Consider the following 20,513-nt stretch of genomic DNA (forward strand, 5'->3'; position numbering starts at 1 on the left):
ACAGTTCCACTTCCCGTCAATAATAGAAATTTTTTAATGAATACTTCTTTTATCTTCTTCATTTCTCACTTTAAAAAATAAATACGTATCATTTATATGAAGCAAAACTTTACCCTGAGTTTGAAGTGGAGGAGGGGAAAGAAGGAGCCATTCTGAAGTTTCCTAAAATTTGGCATTACTCCTTCCTTCCTCCCCTCGTGATTCCTTATCTGTTTTTATTGTATGTGTGTGTTTTTGTGTGTGCGTGCGCGCGTGGTGTGCGCATGCATGACTGAAGAGACCTGAATTGCAAAGATGAATAAAGATTCCACATTTCTGCACACTCAACAGCTTACCATTCAGTGGAAGAGATATTCTTTTTTAGAAAATAATAATTACAGTGCGATGTGTAAGGTCTGGAATAGAGAAGTGTGCCAGTGCTATAGGAGCACAGAGGAGAGAGAGACCCCAAGAGCACTGCAAGCCAGGGAGTGGGCAAAGGCTCAGACAGGAGTTGACCCTTGAACTAGACTTGATTTAGTTTTTTACAAGGCATAATTTACTTATCTTTTAAAAAATTTAGATTCAGGGAGTTCATATGCAGGTTTGTTACATGGGTATGTTGTGTGATGCTGAGGTTTGGGTCTCGAATGATCCCACTGCCCAAGTAGTGAACATAGTACCCAAGAGGTAGTTTTTCAACCCTTGTTCCCCTCCCTCCCTTTATCTGTTTTTAAATAAGTATTAGGTATAGTCAATTCATAATTTTTAGCATGTGCCTTCTTCATTGTTCATATACTCCAGATGAGGCAAAGTGCAGTAAAGTTTTCACCACAGAATCAGTAAAGAATACACTGTTACTTATTCATATCTGAAACAAAGCTGCTTTTCTATTCCCAGCTGCCTTTTTCACAGACAGCAACGGATTCAGGGTCAAAGAGATTTTCTCCATCAATCAAAATAACACAGAGATGTGCAAGATGTAGGAACCACTTTCCAGAGGCAGAGCTCCAGGCAGCCAGGCAAGGGGTAATGTCTCCCTGAGGGGAAAGTCCCCTGAGGACTTGCTACCCACTGTCAGTAAAAGCAATGGGCAGAAGTGGCCTTCATCACCTGCCTACGTCTAATCCCCCTCCCCCACCCAACCAGAAGTACAGTTCTGCAAAATAGCCAACAAATAACCAAATTCACTTTCAGGTCTTAGGCATAGCAAAAATATATCATACAGGTAAAGCACATGGGAGAAACAAATGGGGGTATATAGGCATAGAAAGGATCTTAGAAAATACTGATGATGGCAAGGGCAACTAATATAACACCTGGGCATCCTGTAACCTTTCTCAAATCCACTCTCCACTTTCCAAAAAATAATATAATACAAAACAACTGGCTGGGCGCAGTGGCTCATGCCTGTAATCCTAGCACTTTGGGAGGCTGAGGCGAGAGGATCACTTGAGCAGGAATTTAAGACCAGCCTGGCCAACATGGCAAAACACCATCTCTACTAAAAATACAAAAACTGGCTGGGCGTGGTGGTGCACACCTGTAATCCCAGCTACTTGAGAGACTGAGGCAGGAAAATTGCTTGAACCCAGGAGACAGACTGCAGTGAGCCGAGATAATGTCACTGCACTACAACCTAGGCAACACAGCAAGACTGTATCTCAAAAAAACAAACAACACAAAAAAAGCATTATATAAAGGAAATATAAATATTTATTCATATTATAAATAATTATGGATGTCCATCAATGACCTCATCTGTAAACAAGAGGCCTCTTATTGGCCATAGAATTTTGGGCCAGCTACTTGGCCTTTCTGCATCTATTTGTTTACCTGTTAAAAACTAAGATGACACATGTTCATTAAATGGTTGATGTGACTATATCACAAGCATAACTTTAGTGTTTTCTATTGGCAGAAAAGTGTAATAAAATATCAACAATATCTGAAAGGACTGAGACAACAAATAAGCACTTCTTCCTCTCAGGCAGGAGGGCAAAGCAGGCCCTGAACATGAGAGCATGGTAGTGTCAATTCACAGAGAAAGATCTCTCAAGTCTGAGGTTTCATTAATGTGTCATATGATGACCTGGAGGAATATACCTCATTCAAAAACAATTAACTACCTTTTGTTGTAAAATGAAAGCAGCCATAGACGATACATAAGCAAATACACCAATTGGAATGACTATCTTCCAATAAAGCTGTATTTGTAGACACTAAAATTTGAATTTCATATAATTTCCACATGTCACAAAATATTACTCTTCTTTTGATTTTTTGCAACAACCTAAAACTGTAAAAATCATTCTTAGCTCATAGGCCATACGGAAACAGGCAGTAGAAATATGAAATGTTCTTAGACATAATGATAGCAAGCATTCACTATGTATCAGATATGTTCTAAGAGACTTATAAAGATTTAATTGTATTATTTAGATGTATTTATTTATTTCCTTATGATAGTATTTCAAGAAAAGTAGCATCATCTTCTTCATTTTACAGGTGAAGAAACTGATGTGGAGGTGACTTAACAAATGAGAGGCAGAACCAGGATCTGATACCACAAAATCTGACTCTAAATCTATATTTTCAACATCTGTGCTATACTGCTACTAAAATTATGAAGGCACTGGAGTAGGACAGATAGAGAAGAAAATATTTTATCACTGGACTGAGATATATAGGGAAAAAAATATTTAATCACTGGGGTGGGTGGGATATATTTAGTGGCCTCCCAAAGAGAGCAACAAGATATATACTACATTTTGATGAATTCAAAATGCAGACTATTTTTTCCTAGTACACCACTTTAAAGCATGTCTGGTGCTTTGGTATCACAAGCTGTAAACTTGGGATCCACTCTGGGAAACAGCTTGGAAATGTCAGAAGTCATCTATGAATAAAAATAGAAACTGATTCATCCTGACAGTTAACCTCTTATTTCCATTTTGAAATCTTTGCAAAGACTCATTTGCAGAGACTTATCTGACAAAGAGAATACAGTTGAATAATGCATTTGGACAAATATTTAGTGAATACCTCCTTTGTGCTTGGCCCTGTGGAAATGCCAAGTTCAGGTCATTCTCCTTATTCTCAAGACAGTTTCCATAGTTTTCCAATAAATACAAAATGGTATAAATGAAGAGTCTTGAACTTGAAGGGTATGTAAGCCTTGGGTCACATTTAACTTTAAAAAAATTAAACAAACACATTACATGACTCTAGATGACAGATACTACAGCCCTGGCATGGCCAGCTTTGGCTGTCCCCAAGTCTCATCTCCCCGTACCATCATCATTTGGACAAGTGAGACCAGCATTCATACTTGCAGCTGGGACACTACTGCTGCTGGATTTTAAAATGTTAGAGCGCAAAGGCAAACGATCATCACAATGCACGGGGAGAAGCCAGGGGGTCTAGCGGGGAGCAGGGGCTGCAAACAACTGCAGTGATGACACATTTGAGGGAAGCAAACCTGATGGGCCCCAGGCACATCTGGAAAATCAGCTGGCTCTGCAGGTTCAAATGGCAGCTCCTGCTCAGTTCTAGCCCAGGGTGGCCATATGGGAATTCAGGTTCACTGTGGGCAGAACTTCTCATTTTTAAAAAGAAGGTGGAAATCTGTATTTATATGTATAATCTCCTGATAACTGTAATTTCCTAAGACACTGTGCTAAACAAATAGATCTTGTCTACAGGCACACCAGGTCATAGGGTGACTGATGAGGAATTTCTGCATACAGCGTGACTACATATAGGTGAAATACAGGATTAATCAAAGAGGAATGCCTTAAGGAATTGGTCAGCTTTGGAGAAAGGCCACACACAAATATGCACATACACACACACACACTCACACATCCATGGACTATAGAATATGATTAATTGCAAAAATATCATATATCAAGAAATAATCACTCTTGCTCAGGCCAAAAACACAGGGAGTCATTCCTGATTCATTTCCTCTCACTTATTCTCCATCTCTAACCCACCCACAAGCCCTGTCCTTCCACTTCCAAAAACACATCCCAAACGTGATCACTTCTTACCACGGTCATTGTGTCAACTCTAGCCCAAACCGCCATTATCTATTGCCTGAACTCCAGCTCCAGCCAACTGATCTCTTTGTTTCTACGTAAGAGCCAGACTAATTCCAGTTTTAATGTGCAGACCACATTGTGTCATTTCCCTGATTTACCCTAATGGGAGTCCATTATAGGCAAATCCAAACCAAACTCCAAATAAAATTCTTGTGAGATCTAGTCCCACCCTCTCTCTGATCTGATACTGTATTATTCTTACCCTTCTTCAATACTCCCAAAGCACAATTATTAATATTTCTATCACAGATCATGTTTTTCAGCAACAGTAGTAGTAATAGAAAAAATCTATAAAAGATTGAATAAGGAAGTAAGATTTAGAAAGTGCAGTTTGGATTTCTTAAAAGAGTGAAATTCTAATTCTTTGTATCAATAACAAATCAGAAGCAGAATTGGGCCTTGGATTTTCCAGTAGGGAGACAGATCAGTGCCTACTTTCTGTCGTACAGTATGCAAAAACCAAGTCTGATAAAAGCAGCCCTTGACTTCATGGCACTCAGACTCCAAATACAGTCATGAGTCACTTAAGGACAGGGATACAGTCAGAGAAATGCATCCTTAGGTGATTCCATCATTGTGCAAACACCATAGAGTATATTTACACAAACTGAGATGGAATAGCCTACAACATACCTAGGCTAGATGGTATAGCATATCACTGCTAGGCTACAAACCTATAGAACATGCTACTGTACCGAATACTGTAGGCAACTGTAACACACGGTAAGTATTCATGTTTCTAAACACAGAAAAGTTACAGTAAAAATATGATATAAAAGATTTTAGGCTGGATACAGTGGCTCACCCCTGTAATCCCAGCACTTTGGGAGGCCAAGGCGGGTGGATCACCTGAGGTTGGGAGTTGGAGACCAGCCTGGCCAACATGGTGAAACCCCGTCTCTCCTAAAACATAAAAATTAGCTGGTTGTGGTGGTGCACACCTGTAATCCCAGCTACACAGGAGGCTGAGGCAGGAGAATTGCTTGAACCTGGGAGGCAGAAGTTGCAGTGAACCAAGACCGCGCCACTGCACTCCAGCATGGGCAACAGATAGAGACTCCATCTCAAAAAAAACAAAACAAAACAAAACAAAAATAGTACACCTGTATAGGACACTTAACATGAATGGCGTTTACAGGACTAGAAATTGCTCTGGGTGAGTGGTAAATGAACGTGAAGGCCTAAGACATTACTATATACTACCGTCGACCTTATAAACACTGTACACTTAGGCTACACTAAATTTATTTTTAAAATATTTTTCTTTCTTCAGTAATAAACCTTAGCTTACAGTAACGTTTTTACTTTATAAGCTTTTCAATTTCTTTAACTTTTTGACTCTTTTATAATAACACAGCTTAAAACACAAACACATCACACATCTGTGCAAGAATATTGTTTCATTTTGTCCTTATTCTATAAGCCTTTTTCAATTTTTTAAACCTGTATTTTTTTAGTTTTTAAACTTTTTTATTAAAAACTAAGACACAAACATACACATTAGCCTAGGCCTACACAGGGTCAGGATCAGCAATATCACTGTGTTCCACCTCCGGATCTTGTCCCACTGGAAGGTCTTCAGGGGCAATAACACACATGGAGTTGTCGTCTCCTATGATACCAATGCCTTCTTCTGGGACACCTCCTGAAGGAACTGCCTGAGGCTGTTTTATAGTTAACTTTTTTTTCTTTAATGAGTAGAACGAATACCCTCTAAAATAATGGACTGGACACAGTGGCTCACACCTGCAATCCCAGCACTTTGTAGGGCCAAGGCAGGCAGATCATGAGGTCAGGAGTTCGAGACCAGCCTGCCAATATGGTGAAATCCCATCTCTACTAAAAATACAAAAATTAGCCAGGCATGGTGGCACAAGCCTATAATCCCAGCTACTCAGGAAGCTGAGGCAGAAGAATCGCTTGAACAGGGGAGGTAGAGGTTGCAGTGAGCCGTAATTGCACCACTGCACTTCAGCCTGAGCAACAGAGCAAGACTCCATCTCAAAATAAATAAATAAATAAAATAATGATAAAATTATAATAAACACATAAACCAGTAACATAGTTGTTGGTTATCACTACCAAGTATTATGTACTATACATAATTGTATGTGCTAGCTATTTCTACAACTGGCAGCATGGTAGGTTTGTTTACAACAGCATCACCACAAATACTGGATGATACGGTTTGGCTGTGTCCCCACCCAAATCTCGAATTGTAGCTCCTATAATTCTCACATGTCGTGGGAGGGACCCAGTGGGAGATAACTGAATCATGGGGGCGGGTCTTTCCTGTGCTGTTCTCATGATAGTGAACAAGTCTCATGTACGTGACTTTGCTCCTCCTTTGCTTCTCAGCATGGCCTCCCCAGCCATGTGGAACTGTGGGTCAATTAAACCACTGTCCTTTATAAATTACCCAGTCTTGAGAATGTCTTTAGTAGCAGCATAAGAACAGACTAATACACTCGAGTAAATGGCATTGTGCTATGCCCTTATGACAGTTACAGCATCACTAAGTTATGGGAATTTTTCAGCTTCATTATCATCTTCTGGGACCACCATCATATATGTGGTCCATCAATGTCCAAAATATCCTTATGCAACACATGACTGTAGATATAAACAAAAAACAGTACTAACATAATATGGCAAATATGTTAAGGTGAATTTGCAAATCTAGCTTGGTACTGCCAAAATTATACAAAGAAACAGATATAGCAGGGAGACAGAATCTGTCCTATGACTTACCTAAACCCATCATAAGCAATCAAGTTATAACTGCATATAATAAAAAGAGTTGGAAGATAACAGATTTTAAATGCTTTCAAAAGTAATACGTCTAATGAGTGTCATCTTACAAACGAATAACAAATTTGAGCCCTTTGACATTGATTATTCTATTATTTATTTACACCATTTTCAAAACAGGATTTGAGACACTCTGTTTAATTCAATTACTAGTCCCATCATTTACTGTGTGTCTATGTGTGTGTGTGTGTGTGTGTGTGTGTGTGTATACAGTATATATATACACACAAACATACATAGTGTACATATCATAATATATTCATGCTCTCCTCAGATTAATCTCAGATTAATCTGATGCCCCTGACAGTTCAAAATGATGCCCCAGCATCTGATAACATTGTAAATTTTATGGTCTCTCTCTCCCTCCTCATCTGTTTTTTGCAAGAAGTTGGTTAATTTAAAAATTCCAATAGAAATAACTTAATTCAATATTTCTCAATCTTTTCAATTTAGAATCTTTAACTCATGAAACCCAATCTCAACACTGACACAAATGCAGCACCCTTTTACATTCTTGTAACTTTTCAATTTTATAATAATCAATAATGCATCAGTAAGCACTATGTACAACATCATCTTAGTTAATGATAATATATTTATATGATAATACATTTTTAAGCCATTATACAACAAAATGCTATGCTTTTTCTCTTGGTGGTGGAATTAAAAGTAGTTTGAAAATTTTTCTTTGGATTTACTCTTTTATCCAATTTTTACAAAGTTTATGTATTATTGCATAAATTAAATAATAGAAGTCTCCAAAAGAATGTTGGCTCTAGTCAAGATTAAGCAAAATTATAAAATTAGGTTCATCTCAATTATAAAATGTGTACCTTAATCAATGAAATGAAGACTGTATGATATTTAGTATTTACTTTTATGATTCAACTCCATGGTAAAAGAACAAACACAGCATTGCTTTCCACAGAGAGGACTGAAAGCAAAATAAGGGCACTGAAATAATGCCTAATGAGTTCCTTCCACACCTCGACAACAGAAAACCAGTAAAATGTGCTCCAGTCACTTATACAATTAGTGAGTGCAGATCTCTCAGCCGTCCTCTTTAAGAATTCTGGGTGATCAGCACAAGTTGTTAAGAATTGAAAAAGATTCCTTTTAGAAGCTTGCTTGGAAGGAGGGAGGGAGAGAAGAGGAAGAGAGAGACGGAGACAAGAGAAACAGATGGTTGCAGATCTTCACAGAGTATGCCACATTAACCACAGAGCAATGATTTACAGTGTTTACTGTAAATGTGCAGAGAACAGTCCAAATCAGTAAATGTGCACCTACCTTCAGAACTACAAAATACTGTAGTTCTGCCAAACCAAGTAATATCTTTCAGGGAATCACAAGTCACACAGACATGTAACAGAATGTTTACCTTGATTTTGGTAAGTTACTGGTATAGTGATGATAAAATCTGGAATGATAAGGAACCAGTGTGGGGCTCAGATACCCGGCAGGCCAGAGGCAGGGGCTACTAGCGTACTCCATGGACAATCAGGTGAGGTCTGGGGGCTGAATAAGCTCTGACTCCAAATTAGCAAGAAAAAAAAATGGGCTAAGGACATGAATAGACAATTCTCAAAAGAAGAGATACAAATGGCCAACAAGAATATGAAAAAATGCTCAACATCACTAATGATCAGGGATATGCAAATCAAAACCACAATGCAATACCACTTCACTCCTGCATGAATGGCCGTAATGAAAAAATCAAAAAACAATAGAGGTTGGCAAGGATGCAGTGAAAAGGGAACTCTGCTGGAAATGTAAACTAGTACAACCACTATGGAATACAGTGTGGAGATTCCTTAAAGAAGTAAAAGTAGAACTACCATTTGATCCAGCAATCCCATTACTGGGTATCTACCCAGAGGAAAAGAAGCCATTATACAAAAAAGATGCTTGCACACACATGTTTATAGCAGCACAATTCGCAATTGCAAAAATATGGAATCAGTCCAAATGCCCATCGATCAATGAGTGAATAAAGAAATTGTGGTGCATGTGTATATATATGTGTGTGTGTATATACTATTAATACTATACAAATAGTATATATACTATTATATATTATATTTATATATTATATATTAATATATATTAATATATAATATTTTTGCAGTTGCTAACTGTGCTGCTATAAACATGTGTGTGCAAGCATCTTTTTTGTGTAATGGCTCCTTTTCCAAATGCTCACCTCTGATGGGCATTTGGGCGGCTCCATATTTTTGCAATTGCAAATTGTGCTGCTATAAACATGCGTGTGCAAGCATCTTTTTTATATATAATATAGATATTATTATATATTATATATATACTAATAGTATGGTATATATATAGTATATGAATAATACTATTCAGCCATTAACAAGGAATGAAATAATGGCATTTTCAGCAACCTGGATGAAACTAGAGACCATTATTCTAAGTGAAGTAACTCAGGAATGGACAACCAAACACCGTATGTTCTGACTCATAAGTGGGAGCTAAGCTGTGAGCATCCGAAGGTGTAAGAATGACACAATGGACTTTGGGGACTGGGGGTGGGAGGGGGGTGGGTGGAAGTGGGGGTGAGGGATAAAATTCTATAAATCGGGTATAGTGTATACTGCTTGGGTGATGGGTGCATCAAAATCTCACCAAATCACCACTAAAGAACTTACTCATGTAACCAAACACCACCTGTTCCCCCAAAAACCTATGGAAATAAAATAAATAAATAAATAAATAGCTAGCTCTGACTCCACATGCATACCAGGCAAGGTCTGTAGGCAAACTCAGGAAACAATACAGCTTATTCCATGTATACACAACTGGCAATACAGTAGAAATGTTTGAAGAACGCAGTCTTTCAAAAGATAGGCTTCCATGAGACTAGGGTGAGGCACTGGTAATAGCACTGATTTTGATAGTGTAAAGGTAAATAAAATGAAAGTTCCTTTGTTCAATATATATAAAGGAGAGGCAACTACACTGCTCCTTCCCTTCCCTTAGGGTTCTCCTTAAAACAAATTAGACCCAATTTTTTTTTTATCAGGAAATAGATAAACCCAGTCTCGTTTTCCAAGTTAAGTTAAACACAGGAGTTGTTGAGGTGGTGGACAGAAACCATCACAACATGGCACATCTAGTTGTCTCTCACAGAGACAAGTGTTCATTGTTCTTTCTCCTACTTTACTGAATATTTGTGTGAAATTCTGTCTAGACTTTGTCATCTTTAACCAACTGCCTGCATGCACTTAACCATACATGCACACTTAATTGTAAATTGTATTTTCTCTGTATTCTATGTTGGTACCAAGAGGTACCAGTGTTGGTAGGATTTTTTATTTCTCCAATAGATAATAACAAAAATAAATGTCAGCTTCCCCCCAAGTGTGACTCCCCTCATGACTGGTGAATGGTTACCTGTGGCAATTGCAGCTAAAAGTTTCCCAGGCCAGATACGGCTGGAAATGGGTCCAGTGTCTCCTTGCTCTGTGTAATAGGTAGAGCTTCTCTCCCCTCAACCACTACCTCTCAGCAATCCCTCTTGATACCTTACTTCCCACCCCGGCATAAGCCCACCCTTCCCTGCACCAGCAGAGCCCATCTCTGAAGCTAGAGATGGTGGGGCCACAAGAGGCTGAATGGAAAAGCACAAGGAAGGTGGTCCTGCTCACTCCTTCCTAGGTGAAGGGTGAATAGTCATTTCCTCCCAGTTGATCAATTTCTAAACTGATCGTCAATTATAAAGACTATCAAATTTGCTTCACAATTATGAATGCCAATAGGCTGAATCAAAACCCTTTATTAAGTACTCATCAAAACATAGCATATTAAATAATACTTAACAGTTTTAATTTTAATCATTTGTTTTTAGTTTTAACCAAGGTGAAGTTCATTTTACAAACAATTTTGAGACAAAAATCGAATTTTAAAAATTCAAATTAGGCCGGGTGCGATGGATCAAGCCTGTAATCCCAGCACTTTGGGAGGCCGAGACGGGCGGATCACGAGGTCAGGAGTTCGAGACCATCCTGGCTAACACGGTGAAACCCCGTCTCTACTAAAAAATACAAAAAGCTAGCCGGGCGAGGTGGCGGGCACCTGTAGTCCCAGCTACTTGGCAGGCTGAGGCAGGAAAATGGCGTAAACCTGGGAGGCGGAACTTGCAGTGAGCTGAGATCCGGCCACTGCACTCCAGCCCGGGCGACAGAGCGAGACTCCGTCTCAAAAAAAAAAAAAAAAAAAAAAAATTCAAATTGAATGAAAACAAAACAAACAGCAACAACAAAGCTTCCGTAAGTATAGCCAAAGTATATCTGGAAGCTGGTGTTTAAGAATATAGAGTATATTTTTTTGTTTTCTGTTTAGAGGTATTAGTGAATACACACAAATTCACATTTCTTTTTAAGGAACCACTTGAATGTGTATGGCTCCTAAAACAATCAGTTGAGTTGCCATATGCATACGCATGAAATAAACCAATGGCAGACCCAGTGTGTAGCTCTTCAAGCTCAAGCCTGTACTACAGATGGTATTTATTGTCACATAGGAAGCCTGTCAGCCTGTTTATAGTACTAAAGAGAAGATTGAACACCTAGAGGTGGAAAAGGGTTTGGGCTCCTTTTATTGCACCTCCTGTACAAATCTCTCTCCTCATCTCTTCCCACCCCTATTTTAGTGATCATTAACTTCCAACACGAAAAAAGTAGAAAAACAATATCTAAAAGCAATGTCTCATTGTCTCCTAAAGGAAAGCATCTTAATAGCTCTCCATATTGGAATTCATAAAAAAAAAAAAATGCTTCATAGCTTTTCTCTCTTAGGTTCTGTCAATTTAAATTTCAAATCTGGAATTGTAACTTACATGAAAACTTGTCTCATCTGTGTCTTAGAAAAGAGAAAAGCAGAAATTTGCACAAACTCAAGTTCAGCATTTCTAAGTTTGCATATTTTCTACCTAACCTTTATTTGTGAAGCCACTTTAGAGAATTGTCTCACCAAATTGATAAAATAACTTATGCAATTTGTATGTTTTCAGCTCTGCCAGATGAGCAGCTCTGAAAGTCAGCCAAAGAAAATGCAGGCTCAAAGTCAGAGCAAATTTCCCAACAGCAAAGCAATGAGGCCTTTGCTGCCTGCCTTGGGAGACCGGCCGGCTAACAAACCAGAGGCTCTGAAATTTAGAAGGGGCAAAAAACTCAAGTCATATACACCATACAATGGAAGAACATGGGCTTAATGAGCCAATGCTTTTTCCCTTTTCTGTTTATATGTGTGGCACAGATCCACAGATCAGGACTATCACAAATTCAAGGTACCTGATAGGTTTTTTATTTTGCATTCCTAAGTAATTATCATCTCCTATACACTTCACAGCAATGCCTCAATATTTCTTCATGATATAAGGCAGGTAATAATGATCAATTGTGTCTTATGGCTATAGAAATGTAGACCAAGAGACCTGAAAAATTTGACTAATAATTTGCCTGAGGTCATAAATAAATGAGCAGGATATCCAGAAATAAGTGTTTAATTTCCTAATTTTTTGCTTTTTTTTTTTTTTTAGATAATCACTTTTTCGAGCTCTTCATAACTTTTAAAAATCCAAGAGCCATGATTTACTGTACACTATGACTTCTCAGGATCCTTGAATTCCAGAGCACCGTATACTCTATGATATGTTAACAAGGATTTGCGGCAAAAAGAATACGTATTTTGAGTGAGTGCTGTCTTGGGTTACTGTATATTCATATACAGTTACAAATTAAAAGATGGTTTTAGACCAATATTATTGTCAAGTTCTTTACCAAATCCCTTATCAAGAAAAGAATTGTGCTGGCCTTAAGTCTTATTTTTCTTCACAGTGAATGTAGTAGTTAGATCCTATGTGAAGAATTGTATTGGGTAAATAAAACAATAATATACATTAAGTGCAAGTGGTCATTTAACAATCACTGCAGCACAACTCCAAGAAATCAGCTAAATAGGGAAAGTTTGGATAGCTGGATTTGCTTATTTTTATGAATAACGCAGCAAAAGCCCTGATGCATTGTATTCATATCCAGGACATAGCACAATTCATGCCATGTTGCACTCAGTCCTAAACTCTACTCCTGTCTCTTTCCAGTGCAACCATCCCCAAGTGGCTTGTGAATATATAGAATTAGGCATATCCAATATATGTCTATGTCATTGTCATTCATTTATTTATTAAGCCTACAAATACTTTACTGGATACCTACTAAATGCCAAAAGGATATGCCAATGAGCAAATAGACAGTCCCTGCACCCACAGAGCTTATGCCTAACTTAGGAAAAAAGACTGGCAACTATTTAAATTACAGTATGGTAAGTGCTTCAAATCATAACACTTTGATAGTATACAGCTCTTCTACCCTAGTCTGGAAGCTCAGAAAAGAGATCCTTGTGGAAGCAACACTTAAGTTCAGGCAAGAAGGAAGGGTAGGAGCTGCCCAGGAAGAGATAGAGAAAGAACTATGTGCAAAGGCCAGGAAGGGCCCACCGGGATGGTAACCAGAGACAGTGTGGCTGGAGCATAAAGAGGGAGCGAAAGGAAAGTACAATAAAATTAGGAGTAAATTGGGAGGTAGCTATTTAGAGTGTTAAGAACTAAGTAAGACCAAAACATCACACTATATATCAAAAATATGTACAATTTCAATTTTTAATTTTGTTTTTTTAAAAAAGGACAATGGGCACCCAATGAAAGAGCTTACAGAAGAGAAAAACGTATTCAGGATTACCCTTTATAAACACTATAGATACTCTCTTGAAAATGGAAGGGGAGGCCAGGTGCGGTGGTTCACGCCTATAATCCCAGCACTTTGGGCGGTTGAGGCAGGCAGATCACTTGAGGTCAGGAGTTCGAGACCAGCCTGGCGAACATGGTGAAACCCCATCTTTACTAAAAATACAAAAATTAGCTGAGCGTGGTGACATGCGCCCATGCTCCCAGCTACTAGGGAGGCTGAGGCAGGAGAATCGCTGCAACCTGGGAGGCAGAGGCTGCAGTGAGCCAAGATTGCACCACTGCACTCCAGACTGGGCGACAGAGCAAGACTCTGTCTCAAAAAAAAAAAAAAAGAAAAAAAGAAAAAAAAAGGATAGGGAGATGGAGAAGGTGGGGGGAATGAAGAACCAATTAGCAGATTCTCACAGTGGTCCATGTATTCAAGGATAATTTTCGAACAAGGTAAAGTTATTACTCTCAAACCAATGTGATAATAATGTGTGTCAAAGACTTTATTTAACTCATTAATTAATGAGGGACCCAATAAGGTGTTACAACCAGTTCAGGGGAAAATTTTTAAAAACACATGTTTTATACAAGAAAGATGAAAACTGAAGTAGATTTGCAATAGATGCAAAAACTGGTCTATCCAAGGAGCAATAATTAACTGCTTTCCAAATAATTTTCATTTTTATGGATAAGAATCATTTGCATACCTATTTTCCACAACTTACCTAGTTGTAACGTAGCTCAAAAATAATTAAAGGCAGAGATAATTCAGATGCCTGAGCTAATGGGATACCCACTAGTCTTTCTTGCCCATTGTAAAGTCTCTCATCATTTTTTCCAACACCAGTAACAATGACTTAGAAAAGAGACATGTCACTCTACATAGAGTAGAGTAAGTGGACAATTTCAAATATATGTACGTATTAGAATTAACAAGACTCGATGTTTGATTGAGACTTTTGATGGGAAGGAGGCCACAAAGGAAATATCCAGACAAATGCCTGTTTTAAAACAAATTCCTAAATGGCAGAAGGTGCCATCAGTGTCTGTTTAGATTTCTCAGCACAGGGGCCCTGTTGCTCTGTTTAGGAACCCACACTGTAGGGGAGTAGTGGACCCACTGAAAAATTATATTGTAAAGCTCACCACAATGTACCAAAGGACATGGATTTTAAAAAATTCATTCCCTTCAATGGGATTTTTTTTTCTTGTTCTAGCCTCTGCATTACCTAGTAATACCAGGCACGAATACAGTCTTTCCCCAGCTCAGCAAGGGTTAAGCCACATGGGAGTCTATGGAAATCTCCCGGTCTAGAAATGTGTTACTCTCTCTTTCACTATCCCCAATTGGAAGCAGTTCAGCTTATGGTCTTAAGACAGCCAGAGGAAAGAAAAAATAATGTGAATATTTAGTGTCACTGCCATGAGCCTCCCATCTCCAAATATTCATAATTTCTCAGATAAATTCCTTCTAGGTTTTGATTTCTTGCTAGATGAAAATAAAAGTTTTCAGAGTCATCCCGCTTTTGGTAGTTTTTCTCCAAACACCATCTCCAAACACTAACACAGAAACTGAGCTCAGAAACTACCATCTCCAAATACTAATACAGACACTTTTAGCTAAAAGTTCTGTGTTCCATAACTATAACTTTTACTAAAAATGATAAAAAATTACCAAGTCTTTTCTAGTAGCTTGGTAAGAAATACAAACATCCCAGGGCAAACAATTTACATGGGACTTAAATACCTCATTTATATTGCAAAATAATAGACATTATAAATGTACAAATTCAAATATCAAGTTCATTTAATAAACTAGTCTGGTACTACCAGAGTTTGTTTTATTCGAGGTATTTTTAAAGGTGTCAATGACCCGCCATAAAAATTGAGAACTTTCTTTTCAATTATTCTTTCTCAGTTCTCATCTCTCTTCCTCTGCAAACCCTTTTCATGTTCTATCGTACTACCTATTGCTCTCCATTGTCATAAATAGATAAAAAGTAATTTACCCAGTTTCAAATGCTCTCTAAACTTAAGTCTACCAAGTTTAATGCTTTCAAAACAATCTTCAAAATTAGTTCTAAGGCAATTCTTCCCCAAAGACTAAATTAAGCTGCTAAAAACTGCTTCACTTGTTCTATCTAAACAATTACCGTGTTATCCTTGTGAATAACCAGGATGAATAATCTTACTTATATGAGCAATCATGAAACCACTGGAATAAAGCACCTCATATCCAGACTCCCAGTTACTAAAACTACATTCTCTGGAAAATGGTCACATGCAGATGAATAGTTCAAAAGTTTTTATTCATGTCAAGCCCGAGATGCACGTATGTTACCTGTGTCTCTGGAATAAAACAAATTAAAATGTACCAAAATATGCCTACATGTTATTTGGAATAATCCTACACATATAACTGCCAATTATGCAAGCACCTTTATGTTCTAATTCTCTATATTTTTAACCCTCTGTTAAAGTTAATTTTCACATTCCTTACATACTCACAGGCAAGATAAAATATCCCTCAAGATAAACTTGTAAAGCCTAAGAAGCAGTGAAATCAAATAACCAACTATAAATATTGGGATGTGTGGCATTTTTTAAACTATGCTGCTACTCAAACTAACCTTAAGATATCCTCATTTTTTCCTCAGGAAATACCAATGTTTGTCTCCCTGACCTTTACAACTTTCGAAAAGCAACCAAAAATTTTGAAAAGCAAGTCTTCATTAAAATAGCTTTTATACTATTTAAAAGACCATAACAGCGTTTCTCTGAGAAACTTCTATTTTTCATCTTGCTATAGAAGAGTAACACAATCTGTTACCCTGAAAACTCTCTTCCCACCTGAGGCTTAGTGCACAAAATTCCAACACCAATAACTAATAGATAATCATATTAGAACAGATTTGAAAATAGCACTGACAATTCCTCTCTTCAGCATGGTCTGCCCCTAAGAAAAATTATTGCTCAAAGCATTGATTATGTTCTAAATGGTTAGAAATGCTAAGAGCAGATCTTTGCGGGGGGGAGTGGAATTAAGGAAGTACACACACACAAAATAAAACCACGTGGCAGATAAATACTATTAGCCACATCCACAAGAATAAAAATCCATAAATATTTTTGACAGGGTAGAAAGACTGCCTGAATGATAACATTTGGTTTTAACCAGGCAAAATGAAATCATCATCCTCTTAACCAAGAGAACACAAAAATTTTCCCAATGATATATCCTTTCCCAGATGTACCCAGGATTTGCAGAATCGAAAGCAGCTAATTGTTGCCTTAAATATCTGGAGAAGGCCAGGTAAAAGTCAATAGCGTCCCATAAACTATGTATGTGAGAATTTCCATTTAAATGTATTTTAGAAGAGAATAAAAGAAGAATAAATGTATCTGCATACTCAGAAGACTTCTGCTAGGTGACATTTCCTGGGGAAAATTTACTGCACTTCCAACCAAACTCCTTCAATCAGAATGAGGCATCTGAACATCAAAGTTTTTGAAAGTGTCGGTTACCTTTGAAAATCGAGCATTTATCCATTTGGTAAAGGTTTTCTTCTGTACGTCATTGTGTTCATCTGTGGAATGGAAAAAGAAAGAGAAAGAAAAAGTATGAGAGTCTGTACCTTTAGCAAAGCACCAAATAAGGTCATCTCTATCCTCGAAGAGTTTAAAATAGTCCTATTAGTCGAGCTCCTGGAGCACAATGATGCGCAGCTGATGCAGAATGTGATGACTGCCCGGTTCACCTATGGAGCCCAACACTGCCTACAACAGAGGGAGGCTTGGGCACCTTTCCCAAGGGACCAGGCTGTCTCACCCTAAGCCCCGGAGCCCTGCCATCAGAGACCAAATCCAGGTTTATGGGATCGAATCAGGGACCCACTTTCCAGCTAGCACCCACAGCACTTTCTGCTACATTTTGTTGAAGTAAAATTTCAGCATAATCAAAATGTCTGCATGTTCAAAACAAAAATTAAAGTTATCCAATAAAAACTTAGGAATTCGTGACTTCCTCCCTCTTCATACTGGTCCTACACCTGCTAGAATGACAGTATAAGGTTTATGGTCAATCTTGTAACCCATTTTCCTGCAGTAAGATTGACATGAGGTTTTAATGATCTTGATCTATACAAACTTTTACAGGTAGGAAAATCAGAAGAATTTAAAACCATTATCAATTTTGGTTTTGATTATAAATTCATTTTATAAGCCATAAAAAATGAAAAGTTACTTTAAAAGACTGACCACCCTGAACTTTTTAAAGATGGGTAGAAGGATTGGTTACATATAAGGAGGCCGTGTGGCTAACAAAAAGAGAAAAGGACTTCCTCTTTAAAACCAAGTAGACAGTGTCCCAATCCATTTATTGTGTGACCTTGGGTCATTATAACATCGCCTAGCCTCACGGTTCTCATCTGTAAAATAGGGATAAATAATATCTAGTTTGCAAGAGTATTGTAAAGGTTAGTGAATATAAATGATAATCACTTGACAAAGAGCTGGTGTCCAGCTTGTTATAATGATTATAGTAAAAGTGTAAGCAAGGCAGATAAATATCCATTGGACCTCTTCAGATCATACTCTCTTCCATCACCACCCGATTTTCTGTTAAAGCCAGTAAAAGAGTCATTGTTGACTTAAAGCCTACAAAACAGCATTTTGACAATCTCTATCAGTTGTTCAGAAAGCTGTCCAAGGAGTATCTGCAACAGTGCAGAAAGGTGTGGCTCCATCCATATGTGTGTCCTGCCTCTTCTGCCACCTTTTATACTGCTGGGCTGCCTCCCACATTGGAATAGCAAAATAATAATGGAGGAGGCCCAGGTGTGCTTGGCCCTCCAGCATCGATTCCACATTAAATACAGACCTGCTCACAAACCTCTATTAGGATCATTAGATGTTCATCTACCACTTCACCCAGTTTGTGGTCTTTGCTCCTTACCCCTTTGTGGAAGGAGAGTTTGTAATTAAAAGGTGATTCCCAGAATAAATACAGCAGCAGCTTCAGAAAAAAAGAAAAAATGCACTTTTACAACTCCATAAAGGTAATTGGAGACCTTCTCCAAGACACTAAGGGAGCGAGTGGTATAGAAAACAAAATTGCTATTTAAGAAACTCCTTTCCCCATTTCTTGTTTCTCTCAGGTTTGTCAAAGATCAGATGGCTGTAGATGTGTGGTATTATTTCTGAGGACTCTGTTCTGTTCCATTGGTCTATATCTCTGTTTTGGTACTAGTACCATGCTGTTTTGGTTACTGTAGCCTTGTAGTATAGTTTGAAGTCAGGTAGCGTGACGCCTCCAGCTTTGTCCTTTTGACTTAGGATTGTCTTGGCAATGCGGGCTCTTTTTCGGTTCCATATGAACTTTAAAGCAGTTTTTTCCAGTTCTGTGAAGAAACTCATTGGTAGCTTGATGGGGATGGCATTGAATCTACAAATTACGTTGGGCAGTATGGCCATTTTCACGATATTGATTCTTCCTATCCATGAGCATCGTATGTTCTTCCATTTGTTTTGTCCTCTTTTATTTCACTGAGCAGTGGTTTGTAGTTCTGCTTGAAGAGGTCTTTTATATCCCTTGTAAGTTGGATTCCTAGGTATTTTATTCTCTTTGAAGTGATTGTGAATGGAAGTTCATTCATGATTTGGCTCTCTGTTTGACTGTTACTGGAGTATAAGAATGCTTGTGATTTTTGCACATTAATTTTGTATCCTGAGACTTTGCTGAAGTTGCTTATCAGCTTAAGGAGATTTTGGGCTGAGACGATGGGGTTTTCTAAATATACAGTCATGTCATCTGCAAACAGGGACAATTTGACTTCTTCTTTTCCTAAATGGATACCCTTGATTTCTTTCTCTTGCCTGATTGCCCTAGCCAGAACTTCCAACACTATGTTGAATAAGAGTGGTGAGAGAGGGCATCCCTGTCTTGTGCCATTTTTCAAAGGGAATTTTTCCAGTTTTTGCCCATTCAGTATGATATTGTCTGTGGGTTTGTCATAAATAGCTCTTATTATTTTGAGGCACGTTCCATCAATACCGAATTTATTGAGCGTTTTTAGCATGAAGGGCTGTTGAATTTTGTCAAAAGCCTTTTCTGCATCTATTGAGATAATCATGTGTTTCTTGTCTTTGGTTCTGTTTATATGCTGGATTACGTTTATTGATTTGCGAATGTTGAACCAGCCTTGCATCCCAGGGCGAAGCCCACTTGATCATGGTGGATAAGCTTTTTGATGTGCTGCTGAATCCGGTTTGCCAGTATTTTATTGAGGATTTTTGCATCGATGTAAATGGTGCTGGGAAAATTGGCTAGCCATAAGTAGAAAGCTGAAACTGGATCCTTTCCTTACTCCTTATACGAAGATTAATTCAAGATGGATTAGAGACTTAAATGTTAGACCTAATACCATAAAAACCCTACAAGAAAATCTAGGTAGTACCATTCAGGACATAGGCATGGGCAAGGACTTCATGTCTAAAACACCAAAAGCAACGGCAGCAAAAGCCAAAATTGACAAATGGGATCTAATTAAACTAAAGAGCTTCTGCACAGCAAAGGAAACTACCATCAGAGTGAACAGGCAACCTACAGAATGGGAGAACATTTTTGCAACCTACTCATCTGACAAAGGGCTAATATCCAGAATCTACAAAGAACTCAAACAAATATACAAGAAAAAAACAAACAACCCCATCAAAAAGTGGGCAAAGGATATGAACAGACATTTCTCAAAAGAAGACATTCATACAGCCAACAGACACATGAAAAAATGCTCATCATCACTCGCCATCAGAGAAATGCAAATCAAAACCACAATGAGATACCATCTCACACCAGTTAGAACGGC

General features: G+C 38.1%; 1 protein-coding gene across 1 annotated transcript in view; it reads right to left on the minus strand.

Annotated features, from left to right (window-relative positions):
• UTRN (utrophin) overlaps positions 1-20,513 on the minus strand; it is a 603,735-nt gene that overhangs the window by 471,736 nt on the left and 111,486 nt on the right. Inside the window, 1 exon segment of the mRNA XM_030928184.1 lies at positions 17,176-17,237. Coding sequence (XP_030784044.1) covers positions 17,176-17,237 — 62 coding nt within the window.

The sequence above is a fragment of the Rhinopithecus roxellana genome, chromosome 4 (genome assembly GCF_007565055.1).
Source record: "Rhinopithecus roxellana isolate Shanxi Qingling chromosome 4, ASM756505v1, whole genome shotgun sequence".
Classification (NCBI taxonomy): Eukaryota; Metazoa; Chordata; class Mammalia; order Primates; family Cercopithecidae; genus Rhinopithecus; species Rhinopithecus roxellana.